Genomic DNA, 19,121 nt, shown 5'->3' with positions numbered 1-19,121 from the left:
GGTCTGGCTCTTCCAGAAGGGGAAGATACGATTTAGGTCAGGCTCTTCTAGAAGAGGAAAACACATTTTAGATCCAGCCCTTCTAGAAACAGAGGATATGTTTTAACTCTGCCTTTTCTAGAAGGAGAAGATATGTTTTAGGTCAGGCTCTTCTAGAAGGGGAAGAGACGTTTTAGAGCTGCTTTTTTCTAGAAGGGAAAGATGTTTTAGATCAGGCTTTTCTAGAAAGGGAAGATAGGCTTTAGATCATGCTCTTCTAGAAAGGGAAGATACGTTTTAGATTTGCCTTTTCTGGAAGGGGAAGGCATGTTTTAGGTCAGGTTTTTCTAAAAGGGGGAGATATGTTTTAGATCTACCTCTTCTAGAAGGGGAAGATACATTTTAAATAGATATCTTGTAGAGGGAAATGTATGTTTTCGATCAGGCTCTTCTAGAAAGGGAAGATAGGCTTTAGATCTGCCTGTTCTAGGCTGGGCGTGGTGGCTTATGCCTGTAATCCCAGCGCTTTGGAAGGCCGAGGCAGGTGGATCACCTGAGGTCAGGGAGACCAGCTTGGCCAACATGGTGAAACCGCATCTCAACTAAAAATACAAAATTAGCTGGGTGTGGTGGCACGTGCCTTTAGTCCCGGCTACTCGGGAGGCTGAGACAGGAGAATCGCTTGAACCCGGGAGACGGAGGCTGCAGTGAGCTAAAATCCCACCACTGCACTCCAGCCTGGGCAACAGAGCGAGACTCCATCTCAAAAATAAAATAAAAGATCTGTCTGTTCTAGAAGGGGAAGGTACATTTTAGATCAGGCTCTTTTAGAAGCATAAGATATGTTTTAGATCTGGTTTCTCTTAGTACGGAAAGATAGTTTTAGATCAGGCTCCTTTAGAAGTGGCAGGTATGTTTTAGATCAGTGTATTCTAGAAGGGGAAGATACATTTTAGATCTGTCTCTGAACCTTGATAGAAAAGCACACCTTGACTGGGCGCGGTGGCTCACACCTGTAATCCCAGCACTTTGGGAGGCCGAGGCAGGTGGATCACTTGAGGCCAGGAGTTCCAGACGAGCCTGGTCAACATGGTGAAACCCCATCTCTATTACAAATACAAAAATTAGCTGGGCATGGTAGTGGGCACCTGTAATCCCAGCTACTCGGGAGGCTGAGGCAGGAGAATTGCTTGAACCCAGGAGACGGAGGTTGCAGTGAGCTGAGATCGCACCCCAGCCTGGGCAACAAAAGTGAGACTTTGTCTCAAAAAAAAAAAAAAAGAAGAAGAAAAGAACTTCTAATTAGCCACATCAGTGATATAACCTTAGCTGGGATTGGTTTTGTTCTGAGGCAAGATATTTAAAAAAAAAAAAAAAGAAAAGAAGAAGCTGATTTCCAAATTTAGAAATGTTTAAAGAAAAAAGGAAATAAATTATAAAATTTCATCCAGCCGGAAAAGTGATACAAAACCTGGCAACATATCGTGGTGATTGCTACCAGAGCCGCAGTCAAGAGAAAGCGATTCCTTCCACAGCCGTGGGAGGGTGAAGGTCTGAATTGAGGTGGCCTCCCCTTGGCACTGTTGACATCTGAGGCCACATCATCCTCTGTGGTGGGGCTGTCCTGTGCACTAGAGGATGTTTAGCAGCACCTCTGCCCACTGCTTACAGGATGTCAGTAGCACCCGCTCCCCCTGAGTTTTGGCAGCCCAGAGGTCTCCAGACATTGTTTAGTGCTCCCTGGCTGGGAACCCCTGGTCCGAATGACATTTCTAGCTGAGTTCCCCTAGCATAAGCCAGGCTGTGTAGCGAGTGCTTTGGCGACGTGAACTTTTTAATTCTCACAACCAACTCGCAAAAGAGGGACTGTTATCACTCAAATTTGACAGAGGAGGAAACTAGGGCACAGAGAAGGAAAGTGACTTGACCCCTCATTTAGCCAAATTATCCTAAAAAACTCTTAATCTTCCGCTGACCTATATGTGTACCCCATTTTACATATATACATAATAGATTACTTATATATGTATAAACACATATTATCTATTATTTACCCACATACCTGTCCATCCATCCACTCTGTCTGTCTGTCTATGCATTCATCCATCCATCTTTTTTTTTTTTTTTTTGAGACGGAGTCTCGCTCTGTCGCCCAGGCTGGAGTGCAGTGGTGCGATCTCGGCTGACTGCAAACTCTGCCTCCCGGGTTCACGCCATTCTCCTGCCTCAGCCTCCCAGGTAGCTGGGACTACAGGCGCCCGCTACCATGCCCAGCTAATTTTTTGTATTTTTAGTGGAGACAGCATTTCACCATGTTAGCCAGGATGGTCTTGATCTCCTGACCTCGTGATCTGCCCGCCTCAGCCTCCCAAAGTGCTGGGATTACAGGCGTGAGCCACCGCGCCCGGCCCAGCCATCTTATCAATGCATCCTTTATCCATTGATAGATAAACCTATATTATCTATCTGTCTTATCTATGTATCCATCTATATTAGGTATCTATATTACCTATTTATCTAATCCATCTATCCCTTTATCTATCTCTCTATATATTATCTATCAACCAATCTATTTTTCCATGCATACGTCTCTATTATCTGTCAGTCATCTTATCCATCAATCTTATACATGCATCATCCATCCATCCATCTCTGTATATTTCTCTCTATATATATCTACCCATTCCTTTATCTTTATTTATCCCTCTCTGTATCTATCTGTGCCTCTAATTTTTCTCTCTGTAGCTAGATCTATCCATCCATCTATCTATATTATCTATCAACTAATCTATCTTTCCATTTACCCATCTGTCTATATTATCTATCCATATTATCTATCTATCCATCTATATTATCTATCATCTTATCCATCCATCCATTTATCTTATCTATGCTTATCCCTCTATCCATCCATCTCTGTATATTCCTCTATCTCTGTTTATATCTACCCTTTCCTCTCTCTGTCTCTATCTATCCCCGTCTATATCTATCTGTTCCTCTCTCTCTTTTTATCTCGATAGCTGTATCTATCTATCCATCCATCCATCCATCCTTCTTTCTATCTGTATGTATCCCTGCTTCTATCGGCCTCTCTCTCTTACTCTATCTGTAACTACCCTTCCATCCATGCCCCTCTCTATCTACCTGCATCTATATCTGTCTCTTTCTGTGTCTATTTATCCATCTCTCTATATCCATATCCCCAAGCAGAGGTTCTCCCCTGGTCTGACCATCAAGCACCACTGAAAGAAAGGGGCTGGTCCGGGCACGGTGGCTCACGCCTGTAATCCCAGCACTTTGGGAGGCCGAGGCAGGCAGATCACCAGGTCAGGAGTTTGAGACCAGCCTAGTCAACATGGTGAAACCCTGTCTTTACTAAAAATACAAAATTAGCCGGGTGTGGTGGCAGGCGCCTGTAATCCCAGCTACTCAGGAGGCTGAGGCAGGAGAATCGCTTGAACCTGAAGGCGAAGGTTGCAGTGAGCCGAGATCACACCATTGCACTCCAGCCTGGGCAACGAGAGCGAAACTCTGTCTCAAAAGAAAGAAAGAAAGGGACGTGGAGAAAGGTTGACTCAGATGGCAGAGCTTTGAAATTGTTCTCCCATTCAGAACACAGCCCAAATCAAATGGAAAGTGATGGTGGGTGACCTGGGGGACACATTCTAAAGCGTTTCTCCTCGCCTTCAAGGTCTCTCTGTGGCATTCTATTTTGTTCTTATGCCTCTACAGAAGCACCATTCCATAGAACTTTCTGCAGCTCTGGCTGGGCGCTGTGGCTCACGCCTGTAATCCCAGCACTTTGGGAGGCTGAGGCTGATGGATCATTTGAGGTCAGGAGTTTGAGACCAGCCTGGCCAACATGGTGAAACCCCGTCTTTACCAAAAATATAAAAATTAGGCTGGGTGTGGTGGCTCACGCCTGTCATCCCAGCACTTTGGGAGGGTCAGGCAGGCAGATCACCTGAGGTCAGGAGTTCAAGACCAACCTGGCCAACATGGAGAAACACAGTCTCTACTAAAAATACAAAAATTAGCTGGGCGTGGTGGCACATGCCTGTAATGCCAGTTACTTGGGAGGCTGAGGCAGGAGAATCGCTTGAATCGGGGAGGCGGAGGTTGCAGTGAGCCAAGATCGCACCACTGCACTCCAACCTGAGCAACAGAGTGAGGCTCTGTCTCAAAAAAAAAAAAAAAAAGAAAGCTGGGCATGGTGGTGGGTGCCTATAACCCCAGCTACTCGGGAGACTGAGGCAGGAGAATCTCTAGTGTCTGGGAGGTGGAGGTTGTGGTGAGCCCAGATTGCGCCACTGCATTCCAGCCTGGGCAACAGAATCTCAAAAAAAAAAGGGAACTTTCTGCAGCTCTGTTGTTGATGTACCCACAGTGGCTGAGTTCTGTTGTAGATGGAAATGTTCTCTATCTGAAATGCAACCCGAGCGACCAGGGAACCAAAGTTTTTGTTTTGGTTTGGTTTGGTTTGGTTTTTTTTTTGAGACAGAGTCTCGCTCTGTCGCCCAGGCTGGAGTGAGTGGCACGATCTCAGCTCACTGCAAGCTCTGCCTCCCGGGTTCACACCATTCTCCTGCCTCAGCCTCCCATGTAGCTGGGACTACAGGCACCCACCACCACGCCCGGCTAATTTTTTGTATTTTTAGTAAAGATGGGGTTTCACCGTGTTAGCCAGGATGGTCTCGATCTCCTAACCTCGTGATCCACCCACCTCAGCCTCCCAAAGTGCTGGGATTACAGGCGTGAGCCACCACGCCCGGCTCAAAGTTTTAATTTCACTGACATTTTCACTAATTTAAATTTAAATCGCCACATGTGAAACCGTACCAGACACTGCAGTTCTGTGACTTCGGCATCTTCTAGAAATTGTGTTAGAGTTGGGAGAATTAAACTTGATGGGTGACTTCCGTAGATGGGTGGGCACCAGCGTTTCCTGGGGACTTGTTGAAATATTGAGTGCTTTAAGGCCGGGCGCAGTGGCTCACGCCTGTAATCCCAGCACTTTGGGAGGTCACAGTGGGCAGATCACTTGAGCCCAGGAGTTTAGGACCAGCCTGGCCAACATGGTGAAACTCCGTCTCTGTAAAAAATACAACTATTTGCCAGGCATGGAGGTGCATGCCTGTAGTCCCAGCTACTCAGGAGGCTGAGGTGGGAGAATCGCTTGAGCCTGGGAGGTGGAGGCTTCAGTGAGCCGAGACTGCACTACTATACTCCAGCCTGGGCAATGGAGCAAGACCCTGTCTAAAAAAAAAAAAAAAAAAATATATATATATATATATATATATATATATGTATAGATACACACACACACACACACACACACACACACACACACACACACAGAGCGCGCTTCCTCCACTCCGTGTTTCTGGCTCAGTAGGTCAAAGGGGGGGCCTGGAAACCTGCGTTTCTAGCAAGTTCCCAGGTGTTGCTGCTACTGCAGGTCTGGGGTCTGGGAGCACATGTGGGGAATCGGGGTGTGGGATGGTGTGGCGTCCGTTTGTGGTCGCTGTCTGTCAGTCTTGTTGGATCAGATGCTCTCTCCCCATCTCTAGAAGGGGACCCGGTTGTCTGCTTCTTGCTTTTCCAGGACGTCCCTCAGGAGGGGAGCCGTGGGTGGCACTGATGGCCTCTTCATTGTCACCTGGTACTCGGGTTGAATCTGATGCCACATGACCAGAACCCCACTGGGGCACGCACACCCGTGCTCCTAGGGGCTTCCTTACCAAGCTGTCTGCCTGCAGGTGGGCAGGGGTCCTCACCGTTTGGTCACTTCTCCCAGGTCACCTTCCACAACCCTGTCATTGAGAGGATTCCTCGGCTCCGACGGCAGAAGAAAATTTTCTCCAAGCAGCAAGGTGAGAGGGTGCTCCAGGCCTCCTGGGGGAGAGGCCAGGGGTCCTGGGAGTGTCATGGAGGGTGATGCCTGCCCCCGTCCCCCCAGGGAAGGCGTTCCAGCGCGCTAGGCAGATGAACATCGACGTCGCCACGTGGGTGCGGCTGCTCCGGAGGCTCATCCCCAATGCCACGGGCACAGGCACCTTCAGCCCTGGGGCTTCTCCGGGATCTGAGGCCCGGACCACGGGGTAAGGAAGGAGGGCCCCAGGGTCCCGGCTGCCCCTTGAAGCCTGCGAGGGTCCTGGGTCCCAGACACACCCTCCTCTCGTCTGCGGCAGTGACATATCGGTGGAGAAGCTGAACCTCGGCACTGACTCGGACGGCTCACCTCAGAAGAGCTCGCGGGATCCTCCTTCCCGCCCATCAAGCCTGGTGAGGGTCCCTCCTTCTCCCCCGCTAGGCCTGGCCTGGGCAGCGTCAGGGGTCCTGCTCCAGGCTCAGAGACCACTAGGAACTTCCCTGGAGCCCCACAGCATGTCTGTGGCAGAACCAGGGCCCAGATCTCTATGCTGGTTAAAACCTGTGCCCAGATCTCCATCCTGGTTAACAAACGGCTCATGCCTATAATCCCAGCACTTCTGGGAGGCTGACATGGGAGGATTGCTGGAGCCCAGGAGTTTGAGACCAGCCTGGGCAACACAGTGAGCCACGGTGAGCCATGATCCTGCCCCTGCACGGCAGCCTGGGCAACATAGGGAAATCTTATCTCAAAAAATAAAACAGGCCGGGCGCAGTGGCTCACACCTGTAATCCCAGCACTTTGGGAGGCTGAGGCCAGGAGTTCAAGACCAGCCTGGCCAACGCAATGAAACCCCGTCTCTACTAAAAATATAAGAATTAGCCGGGTGCGGTGGTGGGCACCTGTAATCCCAGCTACCCGGGCAACTGGGGCAGTTGAACCTGAGAGGCAGAGGTTGCAGTGAGCCAAGATCATGCCAACTGCGCTCCAACCTGGGTGACAGAGCGAGACTGCGTCTCAAAAAATAAAAATAAATAAATAAAACTGTGAGCTCGGGGGCTGGACCGCCTGGGTTCCCATCCCTGCCCTGCCACCTCTTGGCGCTGCGCTTCACCTCTCTGTGCCTCAGTGTACCGCTTTGCAGAACGAGCATATTTAAAACTCATGTCGATGACAGAGTGATCGAGAGAGTGCTGTGCTCTAGGCAGAGGTTCTTGCCACAAGAGGAGCCACAAGGGGACCTGCTGGGTGATGGAGATGTTCCTTGTCTTGATCTAGGTCAGAGGTCAGCATGCATTTTCCGGAAAGGGCCAGAGAGTCAATATTTTTGGCTTTGTGGGCTAGACAGTCCCTGTCTGCTTTGTAGTTGGAAAGCAGCCACAGACGATTCGTACACCATAAGCGTGTCTCCATTCCGGTAAAACCTGATTGGTAGTTCACACGGAAGTCTGAACATCGTAGAACTTTCACGGGCAATGAAATATTATTCCTCTTTTTACTTTTTTTCCCCCCAACGATTTAAAAATGCAAAAATCACTTCACCTGTGGTCCCAGCTACTTGGGAGGCTGAGGCAGGAGGATGACTTGAGTCCAGGAGTTGGAGTCCAGCCTGAACAACATGGTGAAACTCCATCTTTTTTTTTTGAGATGGAGTCTCACTCTGTTGCCCAGGCTGGAGTGCAGTAGTGTGATCTGGGCTCACTGCAGCCTCCACCTCCTGGGTTCAAGGAATTCTCCTGCCTCAGCCACCCGAGTAGCTAGGACTACAAGTGTGCGCCACCACACCCAGCTAATTTTTCTATTTTTAATAGAGACGGGGTTTCACCTTGTTGACCAGGCTAGTCTTGAACTCCTGACCTCAGGTGATCTGCCCGCCTCAGCCTCCCAAAGTGCTGGGATTATAGGTGTGAGCCACTGCGTCCAGCCACTGCATCTCTTTAAAAAAAAAAAAAAAAAAAAAAAATGAAAGCCTTTCCTAGCTCTTACAAACTTTATAAAAATGGGTTAGCCCACCAGCCAACATTTGCCAACTCCTAGACTGACAGATGGTTTCCTGGGTGGATGCATATGTAACCTGTTCCTCTTGCCCACCTCACTGAATGCATTTTCTTTCTTTCTTTATTTTGAGACACAGTCTCACTCTGTTTCATTGGAATGCAGTGGCACGATCTCAGCTCACTCCAATCTCCGCTCACTCCAATCTCTGCCTCCCAGATTCAAAGGATGCCCATGCCTCAGCCTCCGAATAGCTGGGACTACAGGCATGTGCCACCATGCCCGACTAGTTTTTGTTTTTAGTAGAGACAGGGTTTCACCATGTCGGCCAGGCTGGTCTTGAACTCCTGACCTCAAGTGATCTCCCTGCCTCGGCCTCCTAAAGTGCTGGGATTACAGGTATGAGCCACTGCACCCAGCCTGAATGCATTTTATCTTTTATCTTTTTGTTTTGTTTTGTTTTGTTTTGAGACGGGGTCTTGTTCTGCCACCCAGGCTAGAGTGCAGTTGTGCAATCATGGCTCACTGCAGCCTCAACCTCCTGAGCTCAGGTGATCCTCCCACTTCAGCCTCCCAAGTAGCTGGGACTACAGGCATGTACCACCACACCCGGCTCATTTTTTATATATCTAATTTTTTAGAAAGTAGAAGTAATAGGCTGGGCGTGGTGGCTCATGCCTATAATCTCAGCACTTTGGGAGGCCGAGGTCAGGATCACGAGGTCAGGAGATCGAGACCATCCTGGCTAACATGGTGAAACCCCGTCTCTACTAAAAATACCAAAAATTAGCTGGATGTGGTGGCAGACGCCTTATAGTCCCAGCTACTCAGGAGACTGAGGCAGGAGAATGGCGTGAACCCGGGAGGCGGAGCTTGCAGTGAGCCGAGATCGTGCCACTGCACTCCAGCCTGGGTGACAGAGCGAGACTCCGTCTCAAAAAAACAAAAAAAAAAAGAGAAAAGAAAGTAGAAGTAATAATAATAAATGCTTCATGGCATTCTATTAAATGACATACCTCATTAAAGTAGATGAGTGTGGCAGAAAATCCAAAAGGTTGATGACATAATGCTGGGGAGGTTGTGGGGAAATGGGCACTCGGTGGAGGCGTGAGAATCGATTTCTCTCCTCAGGCAGGCAGTGCATATAGTGCAGGCTATAGCTGGCTGAGCTAAACATGCACATTGTCAGCCCGGCACGGTGGCTCACGCCTGTAATCCCAGCACTTTGGGAGTCCAGGGTGGGCGGATCACGAGGTCAGGGGTTCGAGACCAGCCTGGCCAACAAAGTGAAACCCCGTCTCTACTAAAAATCCAAAAATTAGCTGGGCATGGTGGCAGGCGCCTGTAGTCCCAGCTACTTGGGAGGCTAAGGCAGGAGAGTTGCTTGAACCCAGGAGGCAGAGGTTGCAGTGAGCCGAGATCATGCCACCGTACCCCAACCTGGGTGACAGAGTGAGACTCAGTCTCAAAAAATAAAAAATGGACATTGTCGAGCCAGGCATGATGGCTTGCGCTTGTAGTCCCAGCTACTTGGGAAGCTGAACAAAGAGGATCGCTTGAAGCCAGAAGTTTGAGACTAGCCTGGGCAACAGAACAAGACCCCATCTCTACAAAAATTAGGCCAGGCGTGGTGGCTGACGTCTGTAATCCCAGCACTTTGGGAGGCTGAGGCGGGCAGATCACCGGAGGTTGGGAGTTCGAGACCACCCTGACCAACATGGAGAAACCCCATCTCTACTAAAAATATAAAAAATTAGCCTGGCTTGGTGGTACATGCCTATAATTTCAGCTCTTTGGGAGACTGAGGTAGGAGAATCACTTGAACCCGGGAGGCGGAGGTTGCAGTGAACGGAGATCGTGCCATTGTACTCCATCCAGTCTGGGTAACAAGAATGAAACTCAGTCTCAAAAAAAAAAATTAGCTGGGTATGGTGGTGCAAGCCTTTAGTCCCAGCTACTCAGGAGGTGGAGGTAGAGTTGAAGGCTGCACTGAGCTATGACTGTGCCACTGCACTCCATCCTGGGCGACAGAGCAAGACTCTGTCTCTAAAAAAAACAAAAAAGAAAGAAAATTCGGGCTGGGCGTGGTGGCTCACGTCTGTAATCCCAGCACTTTGGGAGGCCGAGGCGGGTGGATCACCTGAGGTCAAGAGTTCCAGACCAGCCTGGCCAACATGGTGAAACCCCATCTCTACTAAAAGTACAAAAATTAGCCAGGCGTGGCGGTGCAGGCGTGTGGCTGGAGGAGAGTGAGTGAGGGGCCGCGTGGGAGGAGAGGTGAGGACAGAGAGGTCGGGGGCAGATCTTGCAGGGCCTCAGAGGCTGTTGTGGTTATGAGGGCATCTCTGACTCCCCTTACTCTGGCCTCTTCTCCGCCACAGAGCTCCCCGATCCAGGAATCCTCCTCCATCACTCCCAAGCTGCCTTCGGAGACCCAGGAGACCCCAGGCCCCGCCCTGTGCAGGTGACACCACTCCCCGGCCCCCTGCCCACCACCCACCCCTGCCTGCTGTCCTTGTCCTCACCAGTGGCCTCTCTCCACAGCCCTCTGAGGAAGTCACCCCTGACCCTTGAGGATTTCAAGTTCCTGGCGGTGCTGGGCCGGGGTCACTTTGGGAAGGTGAGGTGGAGGGCAGGGAATTGGGAGACCCCCCGCCCAGGTCCCAGGCTGGCCGCTAAAACCACCCCTGCCCACTGTGGTTCCAGGTGCTGCTCTCCGAATTCCGGCCCAGTGGGGAGCTGTTCGCCATCAAGGCTCTGAAGAAAGGGGACATTGTGGCCCGAGACGAGGTGGAGAGGTGGGGACCTGCCGTGGTCCTCTGGGGACCTCTGTCTTCTCTTTTGGGAAATGACAGAGCAGTTCTCTCCTTGGAGCTGCAGGGAGAGTGACTCATAGTGGTCACTAATGCCAGGCACGGTGGCTCTCACCTGTAATCCCAGCACTCTGGGAGGCCGAGGCAGGTGGATCACTTGGGCTCAGAATTTCAAGACCAGGCTGGGCAACATGGCGACACCCCCATCTTTACAAAACATACAAAATAATTAGCTGAGTGTGGTGGTACATGCTTGTAGCCCCAGCTACTCATGAGGCTGAGATAGGAGGATCACCTGAGCCCAGTAGGTCAAGGTTGCAGTGAGCTAAGATCACATCGCTGTACTCCAGCCTGGGCAACAGAGCGAGACCCTGTCTCAGAACAAATAAAAAGTCAGTAATACCTACTAGCCTAATACCAAGATAATAATAGTTCTTATAGAAGTTATTCGTTTGTTCCTCCATGTTGCCCTATAAGGTAAATACTGATGGCACAGAGAGGTTGAGCAATTTATCCAAGGTCACACAGCCAGTAAGCAGCAGGTCCAGGATTCAAAGCTAGAGACTCAGGTTCTGAAGCCTGTGCCCTTCGTGGTGCAAACATACAGTCTCTGCTTTGGGGTCAGGATCCTGGGTTCAAATCTCACGTCTGCAGCATGGGCTTGGAGATCCTGGGGAGGTCACTTCTCTCTTTAGAACCTCAGCCTCTTTGCCAGGCACTGTGGCTTACGCCTGTAATCCCAGCACTTTGGGAGGCCGAGGTGCATGGATCACCTGAGGTCAGGACATCGAGACCAGTATGGCCAACATGGTGAAACCCCGTCTATACTAAAAATACAAAAATCAGCCGGGCATGGTAGTGGGTGTCTGTAGTCCTACCTACTTGGGAGGCTGAGGCAGGAGAATCACTTGAACCCAGAAGGCAGAGGTTGCAGTGAGCCACTGCGCTCCAGCTTGACTCTGTCTCACAAAAAAAAAAAAAAAAAAGAACCCCTCTTGATGTGGAGAAGCGGAGTGCTGCTGCCTTCCACACATGGTTGTCAGGTGCTGTGTACATAGTGCCTAACCCCTCTAAACATTCAGTACAGGCACTGAGATTGTCCTTGGTCTTCCCAGCATTCTTTTGATAATCAGGAACCCAACTCAGAAAGGCCGAAACAAGTAAAGAAATGTATTGGTCTGCATCAGAAAAGTCCAGGAGTGGGCTGCCTTCAGGCATGGCTGTATCCAGGTGCTGAGATGACATTTCTCAGTTCTGCTTCCCTCTGTATGGGCTTTGCTTGCCGTCTGGGAGTCGGGGGTAAGCGGCGGCCATGGTCTCTGACTTCTGTCCCCCACCCCTCCCCAGCCTGATGTGTGAGAAGCGGATCTTGGCGGCAGTGACCAATGCGGGACATCCCTTCCTGGTGAACCTCTTTGGCTGTTTCCAGACACCGGAGCACGTGTGCTTCGTGATGGAGTACTCGGCCGGTGGGGACCTGATGCTTCACATCCACAGCGACGTGTTCTCTGAGCCCCGTGCCGTGTGAGCCTGGCCCCCCAGCCCGGGCCCCGCCTCCCTCCACAGCGTCTGACATTTCAGTCCCCCCCAGAGGCTGGCAGCCTGCTTCTCCCCCCTCCACCCTCAGGCCTTGCTTCCCCCAGCCTCCCAGAGCTTTGGGGAGACGGGGGGGCTTTTGAGGATGTGGGAGCCAGGCTTATGTGACCCTCCCTGCTTGCAGGGTGGCCCCACCCCTCTCAGCAGTCTCTCTCTCTCTGCAGCTTTTATTCCGCCTGCGTGGTGCTGGGCCTACAGTTTCTTCATGAACACAAGATTGTCTACAGGTGTGTGGGTGCGCGCATGCATGTGCACACTGCCCGTTGTGGGGACAGGGCCCAGACCCCCGCTCATCCCTCTTTCCACCCCCCAACCCCCAACAGGGACCTGAAGTTGGACAATTTGCTTCTGGACACCGAGGGCTACGTCAAGATCACAGACTTTGGCCTCTGCAAGGAGGGTGAGGGACTGGCCTCGGGATTAGACAAAGGAGGGGGAAGGAATGGGGTCCCTAACCCTACTTGGGGTACCCCGCACCTTGACCCTGGCACAGGGCTGGCTGTGTGGACAACCCCACATTGGGCTGAGTGACTCCTCTGGCCCCCATAACCTCACATGGCCTTGCTGTCCCCAGGGATGGGCTATGGGGACCGGACCAGCACATTTTGTGGGACCCCGGAGTTCCTGGCCCCTGAGGTGCTGACGGACACTTCATACACGCGGGCTGTGGACTGGTGGGGGCTGGGTGTGCTGCTCTACGAGATGCTGGTTGGCGAGGTGAGACCCCACCCCTGTGTGTCTCGGATCTCACTGGAAACTGCGTGTGCCCTAGGGTGGGATCCAAGTCTGCCTCCACCAAGTGCTGTGTGATTGAGGGCTGCTGGCTCTGCGTCCCTGGCCTCAGTTTCCGCCTCTATAAAATGGGACATTTCCCTGCCCGAGTTAGCCAGCACCCAAGAGCTGCAGCAGAGTGTAAGGCTCAGGCCGGGCTGGGTTTGGAGCAGCCAGAGGAGAGGCCCCATTCACCCCGGGCCTCCCTCTCCCCAGTCCCCATTCCCAGGGGATGACGAGGAGGAGGTCTTCGATAGCATCGTCAACGATGAGGTCCGCTACCCCCGCTTCCTGTCCGCCGAAGCCATCGGCATCATGAGAAGGGTGAGGACCCCCCATGTGGGGCAGGCCTGGGGAGGGGCACTGGGGCCCAGAAGGGGACAGATCCTGACACAGTGCTCCTTCCTCCAAGCTGCTGCGGAGGAACCCAGAGCGGAGGCTGGGATCTAGCGAGAGAGATGCAGAAGATGTGAAGAAACAGCCTTTCTTCAGGGTGAGGTTCCCCACAAGGACCTCAGTGACCCCGGCCCTCCCCCGGGGCCAATTCATCACCCCACACCCGACGCCCCCCAGGCCTAGCCGCTTTGCCTCAAAGGCCTCGTTGCACCTCCAGGGCAACATCGTCACCTCCTTTGACACCCCGATTTCCCTCCTCCACTTTTGTTCCCCCCAGGGACCCTCCTAATCCCACATCTCCACTTTCCTCTGCCTCTTTTTTTTTTTTTGAGCCAGGGTCTCACTCTGTTGCCCAGGCTGGAGTGCAGTGGCTCAATCTCGGCCCACTGCAACCTCCGCCTCCCAGATTCATGGGATTCTCCTGCCTCAGCCTCCCGAGTAGCTGGGATTACAGGCACCCACCACTCCACCACAGCTGGCTAATTTTTGTATTTTTAGTAGAGACGGGATTTTGCCACTTTGGCCAGGCTGGTCTTGAACTCCTGGCCTCAAGTGATCCTCCCACCTCAGCCTCCCAAAGTTCTGGGATTACAGATGTGAGCTACCACGCCTGGCCTCCACTGTTTCCTAATCCCGCTTCTCCACCAGGCTATCGCAGGTGATCCCTCCTGAGCCCCAGTCCCCCCACCCCACTTTTCCCTATATGATGACTCCTCTCCGGGGTCCCCAAGCCCTAGGACTGGTCCCCACTGCAGCATGCCCCCTCCTCAGCCTCCTAGGCTGACCCTCCCCTCCGCTTCCCTCCCCTGCAGACTCTGGGCTGGGAAGCCCTGTTGGCCCGGCGCCTGCCGCCGCCTTTTGTGCCCACGCTGTCTGGCCGCACCGACGTCAGCAACTTTGATGAGGAGTTCACCGGGGAGGCCCCCACACTGAGCCTGCCCCGTGACGCGCGACCCCTCACAGCCGCGGAGCAGGCGGCCTTCCTGGACTTCGACTTCGTGGCGGGGGGCTGCTAGCCCCCTCCCCTGCCCCTTCCCCTGCCCGAGAGCTGTTAGTTTTTAAAAAGGCCTTTGGGATTTGCCTGATCCATGCATCTTGCGTGTCTTCTTGTGTGCAGTCATTGGCGGTGGGGGTGTGCTTGGAGGTGTGGACGTTTGGGGGCAGGTGGCTGGTTGATCGTGGGAGTCTCCAGTGATGGGGGTGTCATTTGAAGAGGATCAAGGGGCGGCGTGGACTCGGAGCTGTTCTTATAGTGGGGAGCGTGGGTAAGCTGAGATGGGAGGGGGTGGGGATTGTGTTGGGGGGCGCCCAGGGACATGGGGCAAAATGGTTTGGGGACAGGGTTTTGGGGCTGTATTGGAAGAACTCAAAGCCACAGTGAGCAGAATGGTTTCGGAAGTCCACGGTCGGGCACCCTCAAGCCTCCTAGAACCGCACCCCGGTGTCTCCGCGCCATCTTCTGGTAGGCCCCGGAACTGCACCCACCCTGGAAGCGCATTGGCGCCTCTGCTGCCCCTTGCGCGGCCCCAGTGGATGCCGAAGCCCCGACGGGACTAACCGCTCTGTCTGGGCTCGCAGAATGGCTTTTTATTCCTCAAAGGCTCTGCGCCGCGCACCTGGGCCCGGCCCCAGGGTGGGTTGGCTTCGTCGTTGGGCCTCCGGTTGTGCTTAGAAGTGGCTAAGGCCGCTGTGCCGGGAGCTGCGCAGCGAGCTGGCCTCCCAGGCGCTCGGGGTTAGGCCCCGGCCCGCGGGGCCGCCCTTGGCCCCGGCCCTCGGGGGCAGGAAGCGAAGCAGTTGGCGCAGCACGGCCTGGCGCAGCAGGATGTACACCCAAGGGTCCAGGATCTGGTTCCAGGAGGCAAGGCGCACGGCCAGGAATAGTGGCCGCTGCAGGGAGGTAGAACTCCAGCCCCCGACGGCCAGCGCCACCAACACCTGCGGGGGAAGCCGGTGTGAGCCGTTTGGCGGGCGCGGGCGCAGAGGGGCGCAGGGATGGTGGGGGCGTGGCTGGAAGGTAAAAGCCTGGGAGGAGGGGCGAGCCGTCGCAGGCAGGGTGAATCGGGATCCAGGTGGGAAGGGGATGCGGGAAAAAAGGAGGGAGGCAAAAAAACAAACACCTTCAGTGGGTGGAGGCTCCGGCCGGAGAGGAGTCTCAGGTGTCCCGGAAAGAGGAAAAACGAGGGGGTTGGGTGAAAGGACTAGGGAATGAAGCGCGGGGCTTATAATGGTTGGGCAGGAGAGGAGGCTTGTGTGGGTCGGGGTGCGCTACAGAGACCCCAAAAAGGAAGAAGAGAGGGGGGCTAGGAGGAAGGATGGCAGGTCAGATGGAGAAGGCCATGCTGGCTTTCGGGGCAGGTGGGATGGGGTCTCCAGGGGCCGGGGCCTTGGTTGGGTCCAGGACGGAGGCCCAAGGTGTCCTGGGACAACGAAGGGCGGAGGGTGTTGAGAGGGAGCGGGAAGGAGCGTGGCTCGAGGGGCCGGTGCGCCCCTCACCAGCATTGGGCTCCAGCAGATGCACGACACCACCATGATACCGACAAGCTGGCCCACCATCTCTACGTCGTGGGTGCGAGCTTTGCGTGCCGAGCCGCGGCTCTGGGAGCCGCCAAAGGCTGTGGAGGCTGAAGCGATGGACGAGGCGGACGAGGCGGAGGCCGAGCGGGGTCCGCGCGCCCCCCAGCGACGCCGGCTGTCGGGGCCCGAGGCCGGGGGAGGCCCTCGGGAGCGGCGTCGCCAGCGGGCGCGTAGCAGGGCCAGGCCGCTGAGCGTGTTGCACACCAGCGCGGCGAGGAGAGCCACCAGGCCGAGGCCGGCGAAGAGGCCGGCGAGCAGTGCCTGGCGCCAGCCGCCGGAGGGACCCAGGCCGATGAAGCACCACGTGCCCGGGTACTGCAGCTCGTAGCGGCCCACGCGCGCCAGGGGTAGCAGCGCGACGGCTAAGGCCACCGCAGCTACCGCGGCCAGCGCCAGGCGCGCGCGGGAGACCGAGACCCGAGCGGCGTGGAGCAGCGGCCGCGTGACGCCCACGCAGCGCTCCACCGCCATGCCGCAGCCCAGCAGCAGCGGGCACAGGCCGAAGAAGACCATGCAGCCGCCCAGGAAGTGGCAGGCCCCGCCGGCCGGAGCGCGCCCCGCAGTGTACAGGCGCAGCACTAGCGCGCCCGGGATCACGTGGCCTGCCAGGTCGGTGGCCAGCAGGCTGGCCACGAACAGCAGGAAGGTGGCGGCCGAGCGGCGGCGTCGCAGGCGGCCCGCGGCCTGCGCCAGCAGCGCCAGCGCCAGCAGGTTGGACACGGCGCCCAGCGTCATGGAGAAGATGGGCAGCGCGGGCGAAGCGCCCGACGGCGGCACGGCCGACGCGTTGGGGACCCAGGGCGCCGCGCATGTGGTCGCCTGGCCCGCCAGGCTCAGGTTGAGGGGCCCGCAAGGGCTCATGTCAGGCGCCGGGAGTGCTGGGTAGAGGAGAAGAGGGCAGAGTGAGGCTGGCTGGGCCCGGGCGGGGACCAGCCCACGGTGCCATCTCAGAACATCAGGCCCGTTTGACTCCCTGGCGTTATCAGGCAGCCCCTCTGCCTATGGCAACTCCAAATGACCTGGCCACTCCATTTGGAAACCCTCCTCCCTCTCTTTTGCCTCTCACCGCCCCATCTCCTGCTCCAGGGCCTCCCTCTGTCCCCACTGGCCCCTTCTCTGTCCTTCATGGTTTCCTGCAAGATTCCCCCGAGCCCTGCCCTCAGGCATCTCTGCCAGTGCCTCCGGGCCTCACAGATCCCCCTCTGACCCCCACCTTCCATTTTTACACCGTAGCAAATTCCTGGGGCCTGTGGCTCCATCTGATAGGTCTCACCCATTTCTGCCCCTGTGGTCCTACCTGACTTTCCCCATATCAGCTTTACTGCAGTCCCATCCTCGAGATACCCCAGCCCCATCTCTACCACCATGGGCACATCTCTCCCCACGGCCATGTCCCTGTCCCCCATGGACCCATCTCCGACCCCACATGGCACAACTACATCCGTGCCATGGACCCATCTCTACCCCTGCCCCATGGACCTGCCTCTGATCCACTGCGGTCTCTCGCCAGGCCCCACCGCGATCACCTCTGCCTCACCCTGGCTGCCCACGGTTCCGCTCCATGTCCCTGCCCCCAGAGGCCATGACCATCCACTCTTTGATATCCTGGTGGTGAGGGTGGAAAGGGCGGAACCGTCCACCAGGCCAGATGGGAAGAGAGGATGGACAGACGATGACAGGGACACACAGATCGGGGGGAAGAGCCCAGGGACACAGGATGGACAGACAGGTGGCCATGGCCCCACCCCTTCATGCCCTCCTCCTCCCCAGCCAGGGACCCTCATGCGCAACCCGCTTACCCAGCACTGCCTGGGATGCGGGGTCCCCATCACTGGCCGCTCAGCCCTGCTGCCCACTGCGCCCTGGCTCTCCGGCAGGCCGCTTCCTCCCTCCCTCTTCCTGGGGCGGCTCCTCGGCTCCTCCCGCAGCCCTTGCTGGCCTCCAGGGGCCGCTCCACCCCGCGCACGCCCGCTTGGGGCCTGGAATGGCAGGGACCCCCCTCTCTGCTCCTGGCAATGGATGGGGGCCACTCTGGGCCCCAGCGGCTCCCTCCATGAGGAGGGAGGCTCCCTGGAGTCGTTCTGGCCCCCTGTGACCCCCTCCTCCCAGCAGGGCGGGAGTAGCCCCCTTCCCCCAAGGCTCGGGCCTCTTGCCTCATTAATAAAGTGGATAAAATCTAAACACTGGAAAATGTGAGTGTCGTCTGGGGCAGGCTGGGGCAGCTGCAGGGGGTGCCACTGCCCCCCTCCCTGGAGCTTTGGGACTAGAGGGGCTAACTCCAATTCTGTGGGGGCAGCAATGCCCCCTTGCCCTGCTAAAGCCTTCATGGACATTGGGGTGGGTGCTGGTGGGCAAGGCCTCGGGCAGACTGGCTTGGGTCAGGCCCAGCCTGGCCAGGGGATCCGCCTACTATTTATACAGGGGCTTAAGCCCCGGCTAGGGCCACAGCGAGTCATATCCTGGGAGGCGAGAGGAGGCGGCTGAAAGGGGGCAGGGGAACCAGGAGGCCTGGCGACCTGGGGACTCTCCCCAGTGTCTGGCTCCTGCTTTAAGATGGGCTGAGTGACACCTGGGACACACGTCCTAAGCCACAAAGACTCGCCTCCTGCCCTGAGAAGTAGGGTCACACTGGCACAGTCTCACACCCTAAGACAATCCTGTCACTTACCACTCAGTTTCATCCTGTCCCCATCTCAGCACAGCCAGGTTGCTGCCACCACATCCCTGAACTCAGGGTCTTACCCCCAGCGCCAGGACACACCCAGAGTTACTACCTCAATTCCAGCCCTCCCCTCAACACCCCAAAATGCAGACCTCTGAGATGAGCACCCACATCACACTCCTTAGTGCTGGGAAATAGGGTCTCGCTTGGCACCGAGAGACAGACACACGTGCGCGCGCGCACACACACACACACACACTCCTTACTGCCAAAACTGCCCCTGGTCACACTCTGTATGACTTGTAATGACCCCCCAACAATCCCAGATAGGCCCCACCAGCACACTCCGTACACCTAAGGCACAAGAAGTGACACCCCCTGCCCCTGGACGCCAGAGACCTAGCTGGCCACCCCCACCCTCACCCCGAAACAGCAACGCCCTGAGACAGACACACACCTGCCT

The 19,121-nt window shown here is 55.3% G+C and overlaps 2 protein-coding genes across 6 annotated transcripts in view; one reads left to right on the top strand and one right to left on the bottom strand.

Moving 5' to 3' along the window:
* Positions 1–14,507, top strand: part of PKN1 (protein kinase N1) — a 46,564-nt gene extending 32,057 nt beyond the window's left edge. For all 4 annotated transcript variants that reach the window (XM_007995529.3, XM_007995525.3, XM_007995528.3 and 1 more), the window contains 13 exons: positions 5,777–5,852; positions 5,939–6,080; positions 6,171–6,264; positions 10,228–10,310; positions 10,391–10,466; positions 10,553–10,644; positions 12,007–12,183; positions 12,420–12,482; positions 12,579–12,655; positions 12,830–12,972; positions 13,243–13,350; positions 13,439–13,519; positions 14,235–14,507. In XM_007995529.3, coding sequence (XP_007993720.3) covers positions 5,777–5,852; positions 5,939–6,080; positions 6,171–6,264; positions 10,228–10,310; positions 10,391–10,466; positions 10,553–10,644; positions 12,007–12,183; positions 12,420–12,482; positions 12,579–12,655; positions 12,830–12,972; positions 13,243–13,350; positions 13,439–13,519; positions 14,235–14,438 — 1,416 coding nt within the window. In that variant the 3' untranslated portion in view covers positions 14,439–14,507. The remainder of the gene's footprint in view (positions 1–5,776; positions 5,853–5,938; positions 6,081–6,170; positions 6,265–10,227; positions 10,311–10,390; positions 10,467–10,552; positions 10,645–12,006; positions 12,184–12,419; positions 12,483–12,578; positions 12,656–12,829; positions 12,973–13,242; positions 13,351–13,438; positions 13,520–14,234) is intronic.
* Positions 14,508–14,623: 116 nt separating this feature from the next.
* On the bottom strand, positions 14,624–18,195 carry PTGER1 (prostaglandin E receptor 1). Of its 2 annotated transcripts, XM_073016862.1 has the most exons (3): positions 17,796–18,195; positions 15,916–16,874; positions 14,624–15,357 (listed from the first exon to the last, which is right to left on the bottom strand). In XM_073016862.1, exons 2-3 carry the CDS (start codon positions 16,855–16,857, stop codon positions 15,091–15,093), a joined length of 1,209 nt encoding a protein of 402 aa, XP_072872963.1. In that variant the 5' UTR covers positions 16,858–16,874; positions 17,796–18,195; the 3' UTR covers positions 14,624–15,090. The 2 variants fall into 2 exon arrangements, with proteins under 2 accessions (XP_072872963.1, XP_007993723.3); XM_007995532.3 differs by having other exon boundaries at positions 15,916–18,195.
* Between the last annotated feature and the right edge of the window lie 926 nt (positions 18,196–19,121).

This window comes from Chlorocebus sabaeus, chromosome 6 (assembly GCF_047675955.1).
Source record: "Chlorocebus sabaeus isolate Y175 chromosome 6, mChlSab1.0.hap1, whole genome shotgun sequence".
Classification (NCBI taxonomy): domain Eukaryota; kingdom Metazoa; phylum Chordata; class Mammalia; order Primates; family Cercopithecidae; genus Chlorocebus; species Chlorocebus sabaeus.
The sequence above is the reverse complement of the archived record's forward strand: the minus strand, read 5'-3'. Positions and strand labels throughout refer to the sequence as shown.

What these genes read in the sequence shown, in the direction of transcription:
- PTGER1 (XM_007995532.3), bottom strand. Translation starts at nt 16,857, where the DNA reads ATGAGCCCTTGCGGGCCCCTCAACCTGAGCCTGGCGGGCCAGGCGACC. An exon ending in TCTGCTGGAGCCCAATGCTG is followed by an intron (nt 15,358 to 15,915) that starts GTGAGGGGCGCA and finishes CTTCCCCCGCAG; the next exon opens with GTGTTGGTGGCGCTGGCCGT.